At 37.0% G+C, this 22,299-nt stretch overlaps 1 protein-coding gene across 1 annotated transcript in view; it reads left to right on the top strand.

Moving 5' to 3' along the window:
- The first annotated feature begins 335 nt into the window (after window positions 1-335).
- LOC125272245 (catenin alpha-2) overlaps window positions 336-22,299 on the top strand; it is a 36,803-nt gene continuing 14,839 nt past the window's right edge. Inside the window, exons 1-4 of the mRNA XM_048196944.1 lie at window positions 336-449; window positions 1,547-1,703; window positions 5,665-5,865; window positions 13,313-13,464. Of these exons, the coding sequence (XP_048052901.1) occupies window positions 414-449; window positions 1,547-1,703; window positions 5,665-5,865; window positions 13,313-13,464 (546 nt within the window). The 5' untranslated portion in view covers window positions 336-413. The remainder of the gene's footprint in view (window positions 450-1,546; window positions 1,704-5,664; window positions 5,866-13,312; window positions 13,465-22,299) is intronic.

The following is a 22,299-nucleotide window of genomic DNA, read 5'->3' as shown; positions in this document are numbered from 1 at the left end:
GGGAACCACAAATCATGTTCTTCACGCTGGGAAATAACAAATACCAATCTAACACTTGAATGAGCCCTAACTCTCTGTACATATTTTGCCCTGACATTGCCTTTCAAGCCAAGCATTAAATCCTTATCCATTGCACACAGCACTGATAACTTCAAACGTGAACAGCAAAAAGGACTATGTGTTTGTGTATGTGTGCACTCTGCTCTTAAGCTTTATTTGCCCCTGTCTGAATGCTAGTCATACCTGCCTGATTTATAGAAATCTGGCAACCAGAACCCCAAGGTCACTTTATACTTTAACCTCAACATACAGATGACCCAATGGCTCACTAAACTCTCTCTCTCTCTCTCTTTCAGGTGGCCAACCTTGCATGTTCCATCTCCAACAACGAGGAGGGTGTGAAGTTAGTGCGCATGGCAGCTACACAGATCGATAGCCTGTGTCCTCAGGTAAAAGGCCTGAACCTTTTCTTTCCACCCAGTGTTCAGTTTAAACCTCTTGCAGCAGTTTTATATGTGGTGATAAATAGAAATCCACCAATTATTCAATATAATGCACCTAATTTGCAAAATTCTGTTTATTCCATATAGCACTATTTGCCTGCCACAACTACCATTACACTATTACCGGCCACAGAAAAGACAGAATTTCCTTTAGAAGAGATGTTTATGTACATTTTTTTATTGATGATGGCAGCAGAAGAGCATATCCAGGCACATATCCAGACCTGTCAGATTTATTAAAATATGACTCACATTAGATTTTTTTAGCTATTCAAAGTCAACAAGAAATGCTGTTTGCAACCCATTGAGAAAAAATTGTGAGGAATCAGTGAGAGGAAGCATCCACTGGAAACAGAAAAAACAGATTGGTTTTCGTTACGCCATTTTTTTAGATAACATGCACACTGGTAATCATTCACAGTAAGACTAGGAGTGTGTATTAGAAAGAATATAAGGAAATAAACAGGGTCAATTCAAAGTCAGCATGAAATAGCTTTGGCAAACCATTTTTTATTATTATTATTATTATTATTTGTAATGTGACATATTTATGAGAAATGTTGAGAAATTTCAAGAAGATTCAAGAAACATTTTCACTGTAGTCCCCTCTAACAGATCTCACATGCTGATTCTGATAAAGCAAGTCCCCTGCAAGTGAAGCTAACGCTAGAAAACTCTGGAAGCAGTTGTGAATTGCAAGATTGTTTCCTCTGATCAATGTAACAGGCTACTTGGAGAATATGGCAAAGACAAATTTGACTCTACAGTAGTAACCTCTATCCACAAGAGACCTTTAGATTTTATGAATCATCATATGACTCAAAGGTGTCAAAGCAACAGGTATTCTGAGGCTTATAGGTTTATAAATAATGCAAAGAATGTGCATAGCTAAATAATTTACATTTTGACTTGAAACCTGCACATACTACACTTGGATTCACTCATGCATCTACACCATTTGTCAGTAGCATGACCCTACAGTTACTTTTGTAATTTTTCTTGTTTTGGTAAGGTTCAGAATTATACCGTTATCCTCCTCACAGGTAATCAATGCAGCCCTGACCTTGGCCGCACGCCCTCAAAGCAAGGTGGCTCAGGACAACATGGATGTTTTCAAGGACCAGTGGGAGAAGCAAGTACGCATCCTGACTGAGGCCGTAGATGACATCACTTCCGTTGATGACTTCCTGTCTGTTTCAGGTAAAATGGAAACAGATCAGAGGTCCAAATGATAGACTGCTTTTCAATGGTCTGTCAATTAAAAAACTAAATATATAAAATCCTTTTTTCCTGCATAGTACTAAGTGAATGAACAGTGTGCATAAGCTACAGTATGGGTTTGTGGGTTTATAATATGTTTTTTGTGAGTTTACCATTGAGTACTTACTGCCTGGTGGTGAACAGTAAATCAAGCAAGCATTCTGGTTTCAAAACTATTACAACATTTTAAGGCTTTAAGAGCTTTTTAAGCATAGAATGTGAATGTCCATCATCCTCCTCTTGACGTCTAAACTCTCCACACTCAGCACAGCGGTAGAATATAGCAATATCTATTTTTCCCTCTTTATAATGGACACTCTAAAATGTCAGCTGCCTCTACCATCAAGATCCCATTATCTTGAATAGGAATGTCCATTTTTCTAACAGATGGAGAACAGAACATTGGATAGGAATGTAAATGCCCATATAATTTAACATAAAAATGAACAATTATGACCCTTTGTATGTGTAGCCTTGCTTTGAACCATTGTTCACTCACACTGTGGTACTTTTTTTCCATGGCTCTAAGTATTCTTGTTACATGTGTCTACCGAATTTCATACTTGTACGTGAAGCGTAGCGCGAAGGGTGCTTAATTGAAATTTTGTAGTTGCCGCTATCGAGCCATTTTGCCACACCTAATTCTGAAACCCATATCAGACATACATTTTCACCACTTCTGACACGTGTGTAAAGTTGCATGAGTTTATGAGCATGTTTAGGCCCTCAAAAATGCAATTCATTTTGGAGAAGAAGAAATATTGACCAAGCAATTACAATAGTGTCCTCACACCATCGGAAAAAGAAAAAAAAAAAAAAGGCTTAAACACCTTACCTGGTGTAGATTTTAATTTATATGCTGTGAATACACTCAGAGGGTTTTTCACTGATAGTTCATCAATTTTTGCTGATGAATAAGGTAATCATACAATCAGGTAATTCATTACAAACAAGGCACACCGACTTCAGTCTCACCTTCCACCTCAGGTAAAACCGACTCTCCTCTACATCAAATTCTTTTTTTTTTTTTTTTTTTTTTTTTGCAACATTTAGCTGGATAAAGTATAGTATATCCTGTCTGGATCCAGCACAAATACTATTTGAATTAATAGTACATACTTGTTATATAGCCAGGGATTTCAAGGCAGGGATTATAATAAGTCAATACTAAATACACAGTAAATGAATGAATGGAATCCTGGTTGTTGTGGGCCAGATCCTTTGTATATCTGACAGGTCTATGTGGGCTGTATGAAATGAAGCAGGAAGCAATATTGGTATGCATCCCACCTCCTGTTGTCCATTCCAGCAGTGCATTCCAGTTTGGAAATATTCTTTCGCAAATCTGTAAATAAAACATGACAGGATTCAGCAATAAGGATTTATTATTATTATTATTATTCCTGAAATTCTGGTCTGGTCGGACAAGTATTTGAGATTAGTCCTTGCCCTGCCAACATTTGCACTGGACACAAAAGAAATATCAATTTTTAGCAACATATTGTTGCATTGTTAGAAAAAAATTGAATAGCTGACACTTGGATATGCATTCCTTCTTTCTTTTTTTCTTTCTTTCTTTTTTTCTGTCAACAAAAATATTTACTACCCAATCTACTCATGGCCTGTTTACATTGGTTTTAGATTGAGTATATCAGACAATATATTAATAACATATTTTAATGACAAAAAGTTTCAATTTATGAGGCATAAAAATGCATATATATATGATCAGCCAACACAAAACATATTTACACTGGCTCAATAAGGCTTGTGACAGATCTGTCAACTGGCCCGAAACGCTCTCACATTGGCCCAGGGCCATCTTTATTGTTGAGCCCTGCATATGCTTGTAAAATTAATATATAATTGATCTTTTCTGCTTGCAAAACCAATTACAATTACATTTCTTTCACAAGAAAGATGTAAACTGTGTTTTGCAAGAGCAGGGGAATCATCAATACTTTTACATGGAAACGGAAATTAAAGTTTAAAGGCTGAAAATATTTTTTAGCACTTGTGTGCTAAACTAGAACATCTGAATAGCCAAGGTTTTTCTTGAATCTGTTGAAAAATATATTGTAATTGTTTTCCCCCATTTTCATTTGGTTTAGCCTCTATGCAAGTTCATTCCTCATTATTCATCTGTGCTGCTTTATCTAAACCTAAATAGATCAACTTATACAGTAGATCAGTTAAGGCATTGCTCTTTTGACCTGTTGCCATAAAGAAATGAGAAGATAAACAAAGCGTTTTTTCCCAAGCTATTAAAGACAGCTCTTATCAGAATAGGAGATAAATAACACCCTCATTAAGAAACCACTGTTTAATGAGGTCCAACCAGAGAAGCATTTTGGTCTGTTGTCTTGCAAGTAGTTATAGGAGAATGTCAGAGCATTTAGAGCATATGCTCCAACACACAGAGCCATGGTGTTCATGGGTGATTCAGGATCAAGAGTACAAAGTATTCTGTGAAAGTCCATGTTTTTGTATTTATTTTCACTAAAAATGGGAAAGTTGTTTAACCTACAAAAAATGAAGTAGGGACTTCATAGAGCCTGGAACTAAACAGAGAGCGACTGACAGACTGGGAAGAGAGGTGCTGCAACAATGTAAAATATGTGAACAAATGTTTTTTGAACATCCAACCTATTTCAGTAGACCACAAACAAAATCAAAACTTTGTAGGGCCTCTTTAAAAGGGAGATACATTTGATTTGTTTTAAACTTGCTACTTTTCATGCTAGTCCTGCATCCCAGTGTCTATCCATCCTAAATAATATGTGAGATTACAATAAGTGTGTCCCAAAGCAAAGTATGTTGAAAAGAGTATACCAGAAGTCCCTGGATGGTCCACTACTTCCAGTGGATTTTCAATGTGTGGATCCATGCAACACTATTAAGGCTAATATTGCCGACAACCCATTGCGCATTGGATGAGGATTCAGTTCAGAATTACAAACATGAGTAAAAAGTGTTATAAAAAAACAAAAACAAAACATGGCGGATATGTGCAACCGACAGTGAGAATAACGGTTTGAGTGATTAATAATCAAAGTTTTACCTGATGAAAAATGTTATCAGTGTTATATTTAATTTGCAATAACAATGTGGACTTTTATAAAGATCTGTTTGACCATTAACATTTTAATGCATCATTATGTGTTGATATGAGGAGAATCTCTGCATGAAAGACCCACAACTGTAGATCAACGTGCTACTGCATTTCTCTCCGATACGGTAGGAAGTGAAATGTGGATGAATTTAACTGTCACAAAATGATTGACAGGCCATTTTAGGGTGACAGGATGTGTGTCAGGATGCGACAAACAGCAACCGTTAAAGACGCAATTGTATGACGTGATAGTATGTCCCAAAGCTTGTCTACTCTTTTGCTACACGCTCAAAAGTATGTACTTTTGAGTGTCTTCACAAAAAGATTACATACTTTTAGGATGTGGTATAAGTAGGCGGATTGGGACGCAGCAATACTTCTTAAAAAAAAAGGTTCTTTATTGGCATCTGTGGTTTCACAAGGAACCTTTAACGTCCATTAAACTTTTTCCTTGCAACTAAGGGTTCTTTATAGTGGAAGAAGTTTATTTAGTTTATTAAAATGTTCTTCATGTGAAGACAAAAGTGCTTCTTTTTTAGTATTGTTCACGGAAAGGTTCTTTGGGAAACCAAAAATGGTTGTACTATGGCCCCGCTGTGAAACCCCCCTTTTGGAACCTTTATTTCTAAGAGTGAATGGTTATTTATTTACTTACTTACTTACTAACCTATTTCTTAGAATTTATCTGCAGTGCTTTAAAAAATGTCAAATGTCAAAAGTGACTATTGTTCTTAGACAACAATAATGCTTGAAAGTGTTGTCTCATTGTTTTATCTCATCTCTCCACAGAGAACCACATTCTGGAGGATGTGAATAAGTGTGTGATCGCCCTGCAGGAGGGGGACGTGGACACACTGGACAGGACAGCAGGGGCGATCCGGGGCCGAGCCGCTCGTGTGGTGCACATTATTAATGCTGAGATGGAGAACTATGAACCTGGCGTTTACACTGAGCGTGTTCTCGAGTCCATCAAGCTCCTCTCTGAAACTGGTGAGAAAGATCACAGACACACCTGGGTCCTGAACTTATCTTATGCTCACAAAAGCGTGAACTTATGGTAGAGATGGGGACAGATGGACAGAGGAGACCAGGAAGCTCTTGGAAGAAGGAAGTTAGGGGGGAGAAGGGTAGATAGATGAGAAAAGATGGTGAGGCCGGAGATACCACCTGTTCCCTCCTCTGGCACTCATCCTTTGCTCATTCATTTTTCATCTGTTTTCCCCCAACCCCTCCACCTTTTACAGTCTAGTGCCAGCTTTCAGGAGGTGGCAATTTAGACTCTGACAGACAAGGCCGAGGGCCAAAACATACCGAGTAATGCAGAGATTTGTGCATAGCCTTCCCAATGCTTTCAAGACACAATATCTGACAGGAAGCAAAAAAAGGCTGCTATCTTAGGTGTTAATGTGTGAGAAACATCTCACCTGACACTTTTTGATGTAGTTGTTCCATCTTAATGCACTTCTACGATTGTTTGGAATCAACAAATGGAGGGTGGCTGGAAAATGAGCACTCAAAATATTATTCTGGCGGCGACGCTTTGTCCTGCCTCCCTTGTTGTGTCTAAACCATTACATTAGACTATTCTGACAGCCGGCTTTGTTTAGAAGAGCAAGCGGAATATGAGAGGAAGAAAATAACAGTCCGGCTTTCATGGTAGATACTGCAATATTTTGTCATTATGAAATTACCACTTTAATGATATTATTACTGCTAGTTTGACAGCTAAGGGCAAAAAACAATGAATATTTGTGACGTCTGACCAACTAAAGATACAAATGGACTCTTAATGTGTCCAAATTGATCTTCCTTGGTTCTTCTCATCATCTTCTACTCATATGCCCCATAAAGTTTTTTGTTTCTTCACATCACTAAAATGAAACATTTAAATTTCCCTGTCAAAAATAGCATTAAGTCAAAGTGATGTGATAATGAGTGGTATGGTGGTTAGACCTTATCCAGTAATCTGATCTGCAAGGTGAGGATTCGAGCCACTTTCAGATCAGATTGTATAGATGTGTTTGCACAGTTTTGCCTGAGTCCTTTAAGTGGCTGCATTTCAGTCTTCAGAAATTATCTCCCTTTTGTGTATTGTATCATTCAAACCATAAATTGAACTCTTTTTATCCATATTGGAGGACATTTCAGAGTTGATACTACCATCTGTATTAGGCTTCTATACAGTGAATGGAAAACTGTTCTGCTAGTTGCTTCAGCAAAACCAAGAGGAATATCTGCATGCTTGATTGAGAGGGATAATTTAATTGTGAAAGGGCTGGATGCCCAGACTGGCTCACATCTACTCTGTATTCACTCTCTGTATTCAGTGCTTTTTGGTTGATTTTGCTTTTTTCCTGTTTCTGTCTTTGTTTTTGGATGTTGGTGCCACCCAGGGCTGTCATCAGGGAGGGGGGCAACTGGGAAAGTTGTTCCAGGCTCTTTGATTAGAGGGACCCACTGAGCTCTTCTGTCATATAGCCTACTCATTAGGCCCAGGGGATGGAGGGCCACCCATAAAAATTTCAGAGGAAAAAAAAGTCAGAGGCCCTGTGAATTTAAATGACAGACATGGTGACACCACATAAATGGAATTGAACCATAAAGCATTATAGCATTGATTCTTCTAGACCTTTCATTATTGCACAAGACTTGGCATGCAAAATGTCAATGAATTTTTGAAAGTTTGAAGGTTTAGGCCAGACGTAGTGTTGAGGCTGGGGGGTTAGCGAATTAGTATAATAGAAGTGCATTGCATGTCAATGTGTTTTCTATTTAATTATGATGTTTGCTACTTTAGTGGCTTTATCAATTTAATAATGGAGGGAATTCACAGGGATAGTGTTCTAGTGGGCAATGGGAGTTTCGTAGTTTGGATTGTTTGACACTGAGGGGGAAAAAAGGTTGTGTGTCAGGACAGTTCTTTTTTTTTTTTTTTTTTTTTTTTTTTTTCTGATTTCACTCTCACAACAAAAAGTCAGACTATCATTCTTACAATTCAGTAAGTTAGTAAAAAAACTAGCTGTTCCATTTTCTGAAAAGTGTCTGGCACTTTCCTTTCAATTTCAACTTTTTGGTTTGGTTCCTTATTGGCAGACAGCCTAATTAGGACATACCGAACTTTATCCTGCCTTTTTTTTTTTTTTTTAATTGTCCCAAGGCAGTGTAAATATAACAAAAGTGCATCTGATCCAAAGCTCTATAAAGATACACCGCTGAAGGACCTTCAGCACATAGCACTCACGAATCTCGAATCGTGTCCTTGAGCCTGAAAATCAATAATCTAATAGCAAAGCCGTGATGACTTTCCCCTCTCTCTTTATCCTTTCCATCCTTTCCCTCATCCAAACTAATCTTCATGCAGGAAAAATTACCCCATCATTAAGGTTATGCTCAGGCCCCCAGTAGATTAAAAATGAGAAATATGGCTGATGTAATAGTGCCAAGTAGAAGGCAGAAGTAGCAATACTGTCATGGAGTATGGCAGAGTGAGTAGGGCTCATGCCAAAGGGTGACCATGCAGAGATGAAATATGGCTACCTAATCACTGCACTCCGTCTAACACACATACAGAGACTCACACATGATTTTTATAGCAAATATAGTGTTTCACTGACAGGTTGAAGGGCATGTTTGCTCAGGTACTAAAAACAGCAATGATTTCATACAGCCAAATGACCCCACAAAATGTTATTCCTCAGCACGTCACGACCCAAGAGTCTGCATGGTGAGACACAGGAGGCATGTAAAACAACAAGGATAATAGAATTAGTCCATGCCTGTCTGCTACAATGAGTCCAACAGTTTATTCTTGAAAAAGAAAAGGGAAGAAAGAAAGAAATACAGATCCTGAAGAAAGGGCAGTGCTAACTAATTCCACAGCCGAAGGGGCAAAATGTAAATGAAACCAAACTACAAGTGACCTCATTGTTTTCAAATGAATTTGTTCTCCATTTCGAATTACTTGCAGTGTTTTGTAGGGCCTATTAGCTTTAGGAATGTCTCATTGCGTTTTCAAGTATTTCATTTTGAGACCATTAGGCTGGTCTGACCTCAGCCTCTCGAACTAAAACCCAGTTTGAACATGTTTTATATAATTCAAAATGCTTTAAAAAAATAAATAAAAACATTTTAAGGCTCATAGAACAGATCTGACTGCTTGCTTTATCTGGAGTTAAACACTTTAAGAAAATAATCCCTTCCAACATGGTTTTCATTAGCTCCTTTCATCATTTCTCACTGGTCTGAGTTAAATTTGCTCCTCACTAGCAGCAACTTTACTCATTAATGGCTTGAAGAACATTTAAATATTTCTATTTAAAAGTCACAGCAAAATTCCCTAAAGCTCATTTTACGCCTCTACAATAAGTGGATTAAAATGAATTAAATATGTGTTAAAGCAAGATGTGGTTGGAAAGAAGAAAGGAAATCATATAAAGAGCCTTTACTGCACCTTTTTGAATCTTTTGCATAATTTTGTATTTTTTATGTGTTCATTTGAAATTCAAATCTAACCTTTTCTGCATTAGCCGATACACATTCTGAACTTGTCCATTTTAGAAGGCAAATAGGCAAAATTGCTATCAAAATAGATTGTTTACTGGTCCCCTTTTAAGTCAATCTCAAGTCGGATGCCTGTAATCAAAACCATCAGAAAGAAAGCTTGGTCTTTTCTTCAAGATCTGCATCTGCTATTATTGTGAATAGCTCTCTAGGCTTGGATTTGGTTAGATGGTTGATGACAACACTCTAAAATTTTCTTGTCACAGATGTGTCCTCACAAGACCCACCTTCCCCACGGAGAAGTGTATCTTGGGTCATAATATCCCAGTTCCTGGCTTTTAAAAATCTTCCCCTCCTCCATACATGTGTTGAATATTTTAAGAGCATCACTTTGGAGTTTGCTCAAGGGTTTAATACGAGGCTTTTGACTGTGCCCATCTTTTTTTCATCATCCACCAAGTGGTCCTGGATGTTGATATGAGCTTGACTTGATGTCAGGGTTAGATCACAATATGGTTTCCCTCCACCAGTGACATTTTCATGAAAACGCAAGACATTTACTTCACTCTGGATATTACACCATTGATGTGCTTGGCCACGTCCTCGGAGTAGGCGGATCATTCAGTGTCTGGTCCGAAGGTTGAGCACAAAGGAAGGTACCTGTTGAATACAGTCTAACTAGAGGCATTAATTTGTTAAACCTATTTTTCGCCAAGGTTTAAAGCTCATGATTCATAACAGGGTTGTCGGAGCCCTCTAAAATGCTATTAACATTTTATATTGACATTTCACCAAAATTAAATTGACTTAAAAGGCTTCATTCACTGTCTTTAGCTGTATTTTTGTCAAAACGGTTACGCTAAGGGTAAGTGGTCCAAACACATTTGTTCAGTGTAAACGATGAAATACGGCTCATCAGAAAAACAGATCAAGCTAATTTCACATTAGCAGACCTTTCCAAACCCTCCAGCTGCACTCAATCAATGTCTGTCAACATAGTTCGTACTCAACTCTTGTTCGTCAAACAATCCCTTATTGCAGCCAGAGTTTTGTGGCGGAGGGGAAGATCTCGCTACCCGTTACTGAAGAACGGTGCGGAGGGTGAATTCAAGGATAAGGTAGAGAGCAAGAGGATGTGATTTTTGGTAACGCTTTATAATAAGGTTCCATTTGTTAATGTTAGTTAACTATATTAGTTAAAGGCAGGGTAGGTAAGAAATTTTGTTCCAAATTTGTTTAAACTTTCAATATATATACATGCATAATTAAAATGTAAGAACTCTGATAAAAAGAGTATAAAAATCGAGTGACTCTAGACCGTTTAATCTGTATTAAACACAGCTCATTATTTCCATCCGGGACGAAACATAGGATTGGCTTAGGCGGCTGTCACTCTCTCGCAACCATGGCAACCACCCTTTTGCCACACATGACCTGCCCACTTGCGCGCGCACGTTTTATTTGGGGAATTCAAGAGGCATGGATCCTAGGAATACCAAAACAATGGCAGAGAAACAGCAAGCAAAATTCACAGTACCGGCCTATGCAGTTAGTGAAGGCAAACCAGGCAAAAAAGGAAGACAGTAATAGTACAAGAAAAGGCAATGAACAAAAAGTCTTTGGATAAACAAAGAAATAAAACGCGAGTTAATATCGGCGTGGCTTTCCAGCGATGGCGAGAACTGAGGGAACTCAAGGGGCTGAAAAGTGACTCCTTGATGGCTTTATTTCTGCTGGACAGGTAAATCTTTCTTTTTGTATTTTGATCATACATATTTTTTTGTTTATTTTTTCATGAAGCATGTGTCATTAGCACATGTAGTTGCGTAATATAGCTAACATAACATTACTTAGCGAGCCGTAGTAGAGACGATAAATAATCTATAGGCCTAGCACAAGATGATAGCTATAGTGTTGAATTGTGCATAATTTTGCTTTAGATATCTAAATACATGTTTAACAGATAGTAGGCCTAACGTTACTCCGCATCTAGGAACTTTTCTTAGAACTATATTTACCCTCTGTCTGACTCTTTTACCATGTTCACCTGTAAGTTTACCTGCACGGTTTTTTTTTTTCGCCTTTGTTTTGTTTTTATATTCTCTACCTATGTTTACTGATGTCTTTATCTTGTATCTGTGTGTGTCGTACACACTTTGTTGTATGTGTGTGTTATTATGTTGTGTCTGCAATGCAGTTGTGAGTTGATATTTGAGTGTATGTTACTCTGTTTATCTGTAGAACAACGTATATGTTATGAATCTTACACGAAATTCATCTTCATCACAATGTAAATGATGGTAATGGAAAAACGTGTATCATGCAACCTGTTTTTAGCTTTGCCTTATAGATAACTAACTCGTTAGCGAATTAAATTATGTTTATCTTCATAATTATAAAGTTATTTTTATTACATGTGATTCTGACATGATGTCACTACATGCACTGTGCTCCTTCCTCTCCGCTCGTCTCAGGTAAATAATGCGTCTTCCAGCTCAGTGGTCGGAGTCGCACGTTCATGAGTTTTGGGGGCGTGGCTTTGGAAGGAGCCCAGAAGGGAGGGGGTGGAGTGAATGGAAATAATGAGCTGTCTTTAAAACAGTCGTGAGAGGTCTACAGACACTCGATTTTTATACTTTCTTTTTCAGAGTACTTACATTTTAAATATGTATTGATATATAAATAAAGTTTAAACAAATTTTGAAAAAAAAGTTTTTTATACATTTTTTACCTACCCTGCCTTTAACATGAACTAACAATGAATAAGCTTCTAGAGCATTTATTAATTTAGTATTAATTTCAACATTTAATAAAACATTATTAAAATATAACATGAACCAACAGTTGTATTTTTTTAAAAACTAGCATTAACAAAGATTAATAAATACTAGGGTGTAACGAAATCACGATACTGAACTCACAATACAATATCATTGAGATACTCCACGACACATAGTAAAAGGAAAAAAAATGTACTGTTGATTAAAATGCTAAATTTGGTATTACATTGAGGGTCGAAATTAATAGGTTTAGACTTGCTGGTAACCCAATGCACAGGACAATGGTGACACCAGAATAAAAATAATCATGATTCTGAAGCTGAAAATACAGAATTAATTTAGACGAATATGCTTGCACTCTGTCACTGACTAGATATGTTTAAAATAATACCACTTTTTACTGGTAACTTAATACATTTGGCATTATCAGGACCTACAAATATTCCCCCATTGCATTATTATACATTATATTCAACATTATATATTGTAGTTTAATGTAGTACTGCCACAAACTCTGTAAACTCTGTATGGTGAACTATACACAATACATATTTTCACTATATCCACAATACATATCGTTGCATTTTTGTATTGTGATATATTGTGACACAATATATTGTTACACCCCTAATAAATACTGTAACAATTGCTTGCTCATTGTTGAATAATGTTAGTTAATGCATTAACCACAACTAATGGAACCTTATTGTAAAGTGTTACCTAATTTTTTCTTGGGTTAAGGAGGTCTCACTGAGGCCTTTTATTGAGTTGCTATGCCTCGGCTCACTGATGTTCCCAGCAAGGTGAAATGGTTAATTGGCAGACGTAGGGCACCCTTTCCACAAATTTTCAGGGTGACATTTTCTCATCTTCCTCTCCCGCTGCTGTCCATGTCCTCAGGCCTGACTGACAGGGAGAAGACGGCAGAAATAGACGTGCCTGCCTGAATTTCGACACTTAGCTTCTTAAGATCACATATTCGCATTTTTCTCACCTCTCACTCTGTCTTTTCTCTGATATGTTTTGTACCTGAGGGAAAGACTGGCTTTTGAGGGATGCATGTAATCCCTTTTTTGAAAATGTTTTTTTCTGTGTATCTGTCTTTTTGTTTATGCCTCTTGCTCACCTCAATACTTTACGTCCTTTTTTCCCATCAGTGATGCCGCGCTTTGCAGAGCAGGTTGAGGTCGCCATCGAGGCTCTTAGCACCAGCCCCCCGCAGCCATTCGAGGAGAACGAGTTCATCGACGCCTCTCGCCTCGTCTACGATGGTGTGCGTGACATCAGGAAAGCAGTCCTCATGATAAGAGTGAGTAGCGTACAAATTAGAGAACCACATGAGGTGCTCGCTCTTCACAAGCGGGGCTTTAACTCCGCTCATTGCCCCAGAGGTTTGTATTGATAAATAACAAAACATCAAACACATTTCATCTGAAAATAATGTAGCGGCTTATGACTCCACAGGGCCAGGGTTCTCAACCTGAAACATCCGCAAACGTACTCCAGAGAATTGTTGGAAAGGTTATATAAAACATATCAAATTTTCTTAAACAATTCATGACATTTCTATAGAAATTAAAATAGTTTGAATGCATTATCATAATGCAGGGATTTTGATGCCAAGGATGATCCAGAATAAAGACCCATTTGTACTGGGTGAAAACATGTTTCCAAAACTAAATAATCTGCTTTTATTTTGTTACTGTAATGAAGCCAAAGCACATTATTAAAATATCATCTAGAGAAAATTTACTTAAAACAATTGAAAAAGTGTCAGATTATGCGATATTGACTTTTATTAATTATTGTTGTGTCCTGGACAAGAAACATATCAGATTACATGTTGCTTCCCGACCAGTCATCGCTTGCAGTCTTTAATGACATGCATGATGTCATAGAGAAGGAGGAACTAGCGACTGACTTCTGGAAAAAAAGAGCGTAAACAAACTACTGAAGCAGTGTGTTAGCTTGATGCGAATTCCAGTATCGACAGCATTTATCTTTTTTTACTCAGTCGTGGTGCTCAAGGAAACATAATAAAGGTAGGAGTATTGTTGCCATAGCTCCACAAACCATTCCTCCATTGCATAATTCAACCTAGCAGCACCTCTCTCTCTCTCTCGCTCTCATTTCACCGTGTTTGAAAGCTGTGTACGGAAGAGCTTCTGTGCTCCTATAGGCCTTTATCACAGTACGCGTGTCGTCACATACGGCTTTGATTAGTAGCTTAAAGGAATTTCCACCTGCATCATTGTCAATGGACAGGCGCCAGTTTTTAGAAGAAAATTATACTTGTTTATTTTAACATAACAATAAACTTCAATATTTAAAACTGTTTATTTACACTTACATGATATCCTACCATGTAGGCCTATGTCATCTTTCATTTTAATGTGTAACATTATCTGATCGAGGTGAGATTAACGAGCAACGCACAGCTCAAGTTACTGCCAAAGGAATCATCGGACTGATTTAATTTTATTTGTAATGTTATTTTGTTTATTTTTGCAATATATAACCACCCATTATTGTCTACAGCATGCTTTCCAATATTGCACTCAAACACGGATTATATAATTTCTTAACGATAATCAAACCAGTTCTTTTTGAATAATCGTCTATGGGCTGGACATATTCCTTTATTTAAACAACTTCAATTTGATGCCAGCATCGTAAAGTAAGTCCATAAAAAAAAAATGTGAACTTTTTTTTTAATACAATAAATTTCCCCCAAACCTTTAATTTAATCCACCCAAAATAGACTTTAGTCATAGTTAATCATTTAAGATTTGTCTAATTAAAGCTCTTTAAAGTCATATGTTGTTTGTATTCTATTTTTTGCAGTTCTGTGATAAAATAAGGTGATAAGACTCTGAAGTATTGCGCATACACAAATAGAATAGCTTGCGCTCTCCCGTTTAAATAACAAAATATGCGTCAGAATATTATGACACCTTTTTTCTTTGTTTCACAATACTCAATTAATGATTATAAAAAGAGGTTGGTGCCTTAAGAATTAGAAGTATCGGTAGCACTTTATTTTACAGTACGTGTACTTTCCTGTTACATATATAGTAATTATGTTGTACATATAGGTAAAAGAGTGGTAACACAAGGCACTTACCTGACATGTATGTACATGGAAACTAATAAGAAACACTGCCGTACTTTCCAACAGTACATACATGGTAATTACTTTGTACTTACAGACATGGGTAATAACAGGCACTTATGTGTGGTAACTAGTAAGACACATTACTGTACTTACTAATGGTATATACATGGTAAGTATGTTGTACTCATGGACAAGTGTGGACACAAATAACAGACACTTTCTTACAGTGTGTGCATATTAACAACAGTACAAAACAGAGGCTTAGCAAATAGTGTTGTTTTCTCACTGATGCCATTTAAAAAACAAAATTATCAAAAAATAAAGTAATTGTTTTTCTGCACTATATGTTTACTTTATGTAGTGTTTTATGAACTGTTAATGCTAAATTGCTCTCTACAACAGTGCATCTTATTTTACAGTCCTTACTAGTTAATATGCTTAAGCTTAGGGTAGAACGGGGCTAAAGGCGCCGTGGGGCAAAAGGCGCCTTTGGTATTATTTTCCTCTAAACCACTAGATGGCACAAAAACGTGCCGCAACACTTTCCTAAATATCTGCTTTTCATAATGCACGTCCAAATTTGTCTGATCTTTGATGCGATCGAAGACAGCAGCGCAAAGTTGATTCTGAGGTAGTTTGATCTAATATTTGATGTTTTTTAAAATGTTGTTGATTTAAGTAGCAAATGAGAATCGATTAAATTAATGTTTGTATTTTCAGACAAAGCTCTTCTTAATGATTTTCAGTTTTGTTCAAGGTAATTCAAGCAACAGTTTTTCAACGGAAGAATATGTAAAAGTATGGTATTTGGGGTAAAAAGCACTGAAGCGATTTTGTACAGGTTTAATCAATTTATGGGTAAAATATATGAATATAATAAATCATAAAGCTTTATAATTAATTATGATGCATATATTGACCCAAGGGGGAATTAAACATATATAGTGAATTAATTACAATGAATTATAATCAATTACATATATGATTAGTTCTGGTTTAATAATCATTTAGAGAAACTATTAGTTTTTCCAGCAAGCCGTTAGCTCCTCACAGAATATTATAAAAAGGAAGGTTTTTCTCTGGCCACGAGAAAGACTTCCTATTCTAGCATCCAAACGTAAAGCAAGGATAGGATCGAAACGTTAAAGTGACCTGGTTTTTGTTGAATGAGCAAAAGAACAATCGAGCATGGATACAATGTGTTTAATATATGAAAACTACTACTACAGAGGTTATACGTCTAAATACAGAATATACACATATATACAAGAGTGAAAGTAAAGAAAGGGAAAGAGAGAAAGCAAGTAGCAAAAACCTACTAACAGTCCTTAAAAGCCAGCACAGAAATCGGTTTCATTATCTAAAAGAGAAACGGTTACTTGCATCAGTTTTGCGTGTCGTGTTTCGGTTTAGTGCTGGTGCAGTTCGTTGGCTTCTTCCATTTCCGCGGGAAGGTTTGAACTGAGGACTTGAAAGTTGGTTTTGCTGGAGATGGTGGTCCCGAAGCCGCTGTGCGCGTGGTGGGAGCGCGGTCGTCTGGGACGTCCGGTAGAGACATGCACGAGGTAATTGAGAGACAATCGGAAGACACAGGAAAAGTTGCGTGTTGGTGCTTTTATGGAAAACCAAGCTAACACACCTCCTTCTTTGGAGCAGCCAATGACATAGGTGCAAAGTTGGCGGGCAAACTTTCCTTTGTCTTGTCTTGTGGCTTGATTTGCATAATTTATGGAGGCATCAGATAGGAGTGTATTTTCTTCATAGTACCATTAAAATTTAACAATGCATTTGACAGCCATGTGACACACATAGGTGAATGAGACGTGGAAAGAGCTTTAAAACGAATCCAAACTTGACAGATAAGAAAAGCATGTAAAAGAAGTTATGGTTTACAGACAAATTCCATCATTAAAACTAACACTAGCACAACTACAGTCATTTAAACTAAGTCTAAACACTAGGAAACATACATGGACTTGACATACATGACGGGTACATTTTGGCCCAGTCATATTTTGAGAATAGCTGTACATACAATCTCTAAGCATGTTTGTGTATTTTTGTGTGTGTGTGGTGTGTGTTGGAATGTGATCTGGCACTTAGTCCACATGAGGGGCCCTTTGATGTCCCAAGAGCTAGGAAATGGGGCCCTCTGTTTTACCTCAGTGGGTCCATGAACGTGCCAAAGGTGCTCGTCTTTTGCAGCCCGGCCGGAGCCAGTGTGAGATTTACAACACAGTTCTGCAGGCTAACAGCATTCTGAAGATTCCAGATTTTATTGCCCAATCTAATATTTGTACATATGCTACAGCACCATATTTAACATGATAATACATAGTTTGCTGACTTATCCATTTGTTGACATGACATGGCTAGATTCAGATGGCAAATATCATATATCAAATTGGGTATCCATCTTAGAGATAATACCCATATTTATAATGAAACAATCATATTTAAAAATATTATATTAATCATATAATAAAATATAATTTATTGTTACTACTATAAATCTATAATAAATATTATGGGATCTCAGTGTTTCCCACAGGATTTTGTGAGACTGTAGTGGGTGGACATCGGTTCGTCTAAGGGGGTCCGGGGGCATGCCCATCCGGGGAGCCTGTGACTGTATTTGTGGAACTAATGGTCACTCTTTGATTTGTTAACCAATCCAGAATGCACTAAACACACCACTTCATTATAGATAAAAATAAAAAATGAATAAAAATATATAATCATAAGCTGACCAATAAATAAATAAGTAAACTAGGTGAGTATATAATTCAGCAGCAAAAAGTATTCTAGCCTAATTCTTGGAAGAAAACAAAAAAGCTATGGAATGGCTTCAGATGACTTTGAATATAGTGCACGAAAACTTAATTGGTGCTAGTCTACTTATTTTGCTCTATGACTCCCACTTTTGCCATATAAAGGAGCGCAATTATCAGACGGTAATTTAAATATTGCGTCATATCCTTATTCATATTTTTAGACTGTGGCAGGACCAATTAGAATGTGGCGGGCCGCCACAGTCTAGTCAATGTATGGGAAACACTGGATCTCATTCAATGCTTTTAGAATCTTGTATTTTTTTTAAAATATATTTTTATATTAACATAGGCTTATTTTAATAACAGTATATTTATTGAACACAAATTAATTCTTTTATTTATCAGAATCAACAGAAAATAGTACAAACTGACTCTTTTCAACAAATATTAACCTAGACATTATTAAAAACATATTATTTTTGCTAAAGAATTTGTATAAATACAGTGTGCCTTTTACCCCATGTGTGGGGTAAAAGGCCCCCCTCACCACCTCATACATTTATTTTTAATATTTTTAAACAAAATTAACCACTTTTATGATTTATTTTCACACAAAATCTGACGCTCCATCAATGGTCAGTACAAACATATATATTTTTCCTGTAATCATAAACTTTGAGAGTAGTCAAAAGTAAAGATGTTCCGATACCCCTTTTCCATTCCCGATACCGATTCCGATACCTGAGCTCAGGGTATCGGCCGATACCGAGTACTGATCCGATACCAGGGTGCAGGGCTCTGAACCGGTTCAAGGAACAAAAACGAAAACCGGAAACGAACGAAATTTTGACCAGAACGTAACCAGAAACGGAAACTGAATCAGATTTAATCGTTTTGAACAGAAACGCTCATTTGAAATGGCCATTAACCGGTTAATAACGTTATTTTTTCGTTCTATTTAATATTTTGCTTTGACAGTCAACCAATCACGAATTCAAAATAGTACAGCCTATGCAAATGTGACGCTGACGCATCCAACGTGAGTGAAATGCCCGCGCTGACGCGCTCAGGCTCAGCTGTCATGTCATCTTAGGTAAGTTACAATGGCAATGCCCTGGCATTAGTTTTTCCGATGATATATGTCACCATTAGGCCTACATTTAAGTGAAAATGAATGTCAAGTAGGCTAATATGCAGCTTGTTGTGCGTTTTGAAACCAGCGATAATTACAGGATATGTAGACCATGAGTTCACACAACGCCACATCACGCACATGCAGCGGTTCAGAATAAAACTATAGGCTAACATAACACATATACAACAAAAGGGAATATTTAGGCCTATAGGCTACGTGAAATATTTCACCATATAATTAGGTCTACATATTCACAAAACGAAAGTGGTTCATTGTGGCGCACTCCAGCGATCTAGGAAAGGAAACAGACATTCTGCTTGTTTTTGTTATTTAAATGTCTTTTGTAAATGTATGAATTATGTCTGGCTTTTAAATTACGACCATAAACCATAAATTACAAAGTACAGTTCAGGAAAAAAAACGTTCCAGTGGTCGCGACGGCGCCTCATGCGCGCGCACACAAATTCTTGCATTGCTTACTTGATATCGCAGCTGTTAAATATTAAAACAAAATACAATCAACCAAACATATAAAACTTTACACTGCTCAATTCAATTCTGTAATACAATCTGCCGTCCTGTGACCACCGCCTGACTGTGCTATTATGTGAAGGATGTTGTCGATAATGCGAGTGAAGTACAAAGCTTACATAATAAATAGCCTAAAAGTTTAGCATTCGTCTCGAAAATGGAAACAATGCCGAATGAGAAAGGTGTGCTTCACTTTAAATTAATTCGTTTAGCATCGTATTTAGTTTTATTTCTAATAAATAACCCTGTTTTTCACTTCTTCGCTGCTCTAAACAGTGGTTGCTTATGGCAACACAGCACAACTTCCTGTGTTTGCATTCTGAGAAGAATTGGTTTCCGATTTGCTGCGTTAAGCAAAGATAGCGGGCACAACTAGATATCGGTACATGAGTTTAATTACTCGCCGATACCGATGCTAGAATTTTTTCTGGTATCGGTGGTATTTCCGATACTAGTATCGGAATCGGAACGACCCTAGTCAAAAGCACATTTTTTCTTAAGGTGTGCCTTTAGCCCCGTTGTACCCTATTATTACAAAGGTTAAAGAGCTGGTAAGTCCTATGTAATGTTTATGTACAAGGGTTCACTTTATTCTACAGTCCTAATTCTATGTACTTACTATGAACGTACTAGTGAATATACCAGTTTGTAAATGTGTAAGTTACACATTACTTAAGTTGGGGGGTTCATGTTATTACCCACACTCGTCTGTAAGTACAAAGTAATTACATTGTATGTACCATTGGAAACTACAGCAGTGTTTCTTATTAGTTTCCATGTACATACATGTCAGGTAAGTGCCTTGGATTACCACTCTTTTACTTGTATGTACAACATAATTACTATATATGTACCAGGAAAGTACACATTCTGTAAAATAAAGTGCTACCGAAGTATCTGTGCTAAATTTTACAAAAAGAAATTACAACATCCCTGTGCTATGGGCACAGCCAATGTTAAAGGCTACAGAGGAAATAATTTTACGCTAATAATTGAAGCTTGCGCTTTTCGAATGCGGGAGTGTGATAAAGGTCTATTGGTCACCTTCACAGATGTGACAGAACCCGTCGTGGAGGACTGAAAAAAAATGAAACATGGTAGTCTTTCTGTCGTGAACATCGTGAAGCGTTGCAGACGCAGCGTCGGTTATTATTCACTATGATACAATATACGAGACACAATCAATTCTTGCGTCCCGACGCCCATTGTCATTTTCAATGTAGTAATGTAATATACGTTAATGTTCTTAATGAAAGTGTTTCAGGAAAAATTTAGCTTTTTTATATTTGGGGTCTCTGGGTCTGTAGCAGTTGAAAACCCCTGGTATAGAGAACAAGCGGATGCACTGAATTGTGAAGTAATGTTATATGTTATCATATACAGGGTTCCTACACAGTTTGGAAAAGTATGGAAAAGTATGGAATTTGGTTTGTGTAATTTCCAGGTCTGGAAAAGTATGGAAAAAAGAAATCAGAATATATTTGTGTTTCCAGACTATTGGCTCTATTGAGTTTTCTAATTTATCATACCTGCAAACTAGTCACTTTATGGCGAAATTATCCGTTTTGAATCAAAATACGTCATTTATGTGAATCATGTAGATCTGAAGAGGTTTTTTTTTTTTTTTTCTCGGGGTGAGTATGTGTGTCACAAGATTCTTACAAGAATTGAAAATGGGCTACTTTCCCATAGACTGGAGTGAGTTGAGATATTTCTTGACGCTCTGTGGCGTGACAGATCACTGTAGCGCTCGTGAACCGATTGTCTCTTCTGCTTTACTAGTTACCCAAAATAAACATGATTGAACATCCTCAGGTTTGTTGAAAGATTAGTACAACTTACCAAAACCCGTATCGTGTCACATGTATTCGATCAATCAGTGTTTCAAACATGGAAAGACGGCAATACATTTTTGTCAATGCCTAGCCCTAGTGCCAATATATCTATATATATATATATATATATATATATATATATATACACCTATGTAGTGAGTGGTATGGTCGGAAAGGGAAACAAACTAAGTCTCTACGTCACCCTGTTAAACAATTAAACACTGATTTTAAAAAAATCACTAAAAGACTGTAGGACCCGGACTAGGGCAAACATGAAGCAGAGAAAACAGAGAAAAGGAGACAGAGGCTTACCAATGGCAGAAATCATTTGGAAGGAGGTCTGGAAAAGTATGGAATTTTCAAATGGAAAATGTGTAGGAACCCTGTATATATGTTGTATACAGTATGCCCTGGTTATACAATAAGAGTATGTTAGACTGCTGTTTTGTTATGCCTTTCCCTTTGTGTATATTCTGTTTTCCAAGACCAATGGTTCGATATAACAAACAAACACATGTCTTTTTGTTGCAAAGATGCACACTTCCTCTGTGGGAACATCAAATAATATTGAACAGTAAATAATAATTTATCAGTAAATAATGTCAAGCTGAGTTTGGAGATGGTTTGGAACAGAGTGATAATTGTAAATAGAGATCCTACTTATTTTTTTTTACTTTTTTATTGATTCCCCAAACCACCCCCCACCCCAAAAATGAATCACAAAGATAGATCATGCAGAGATCTTGTATGATTT

Source organism: Megalobrama amblycephala, linkage group LG7, assembly GCF_018812025.1.
Source record: "Megalobrama amblycephala isolate DHTTF-2021 linkage group LG7, ASM1881202v1, whole genome shotgun sequence".
Taxonomy (NCBI): domain Eukaryota; kingdom Metazoa; phylum Chordata; class Actinopteri; order Cypriniformes; family Xenocyprididae; genus Megalobrama; species Megalobrama amblycephala.
The sequence above is the reverse complement of the archived record's forward strand: the minus strand, read 5'-3'. Positions and strand labels throughout refer to the sequence as shown.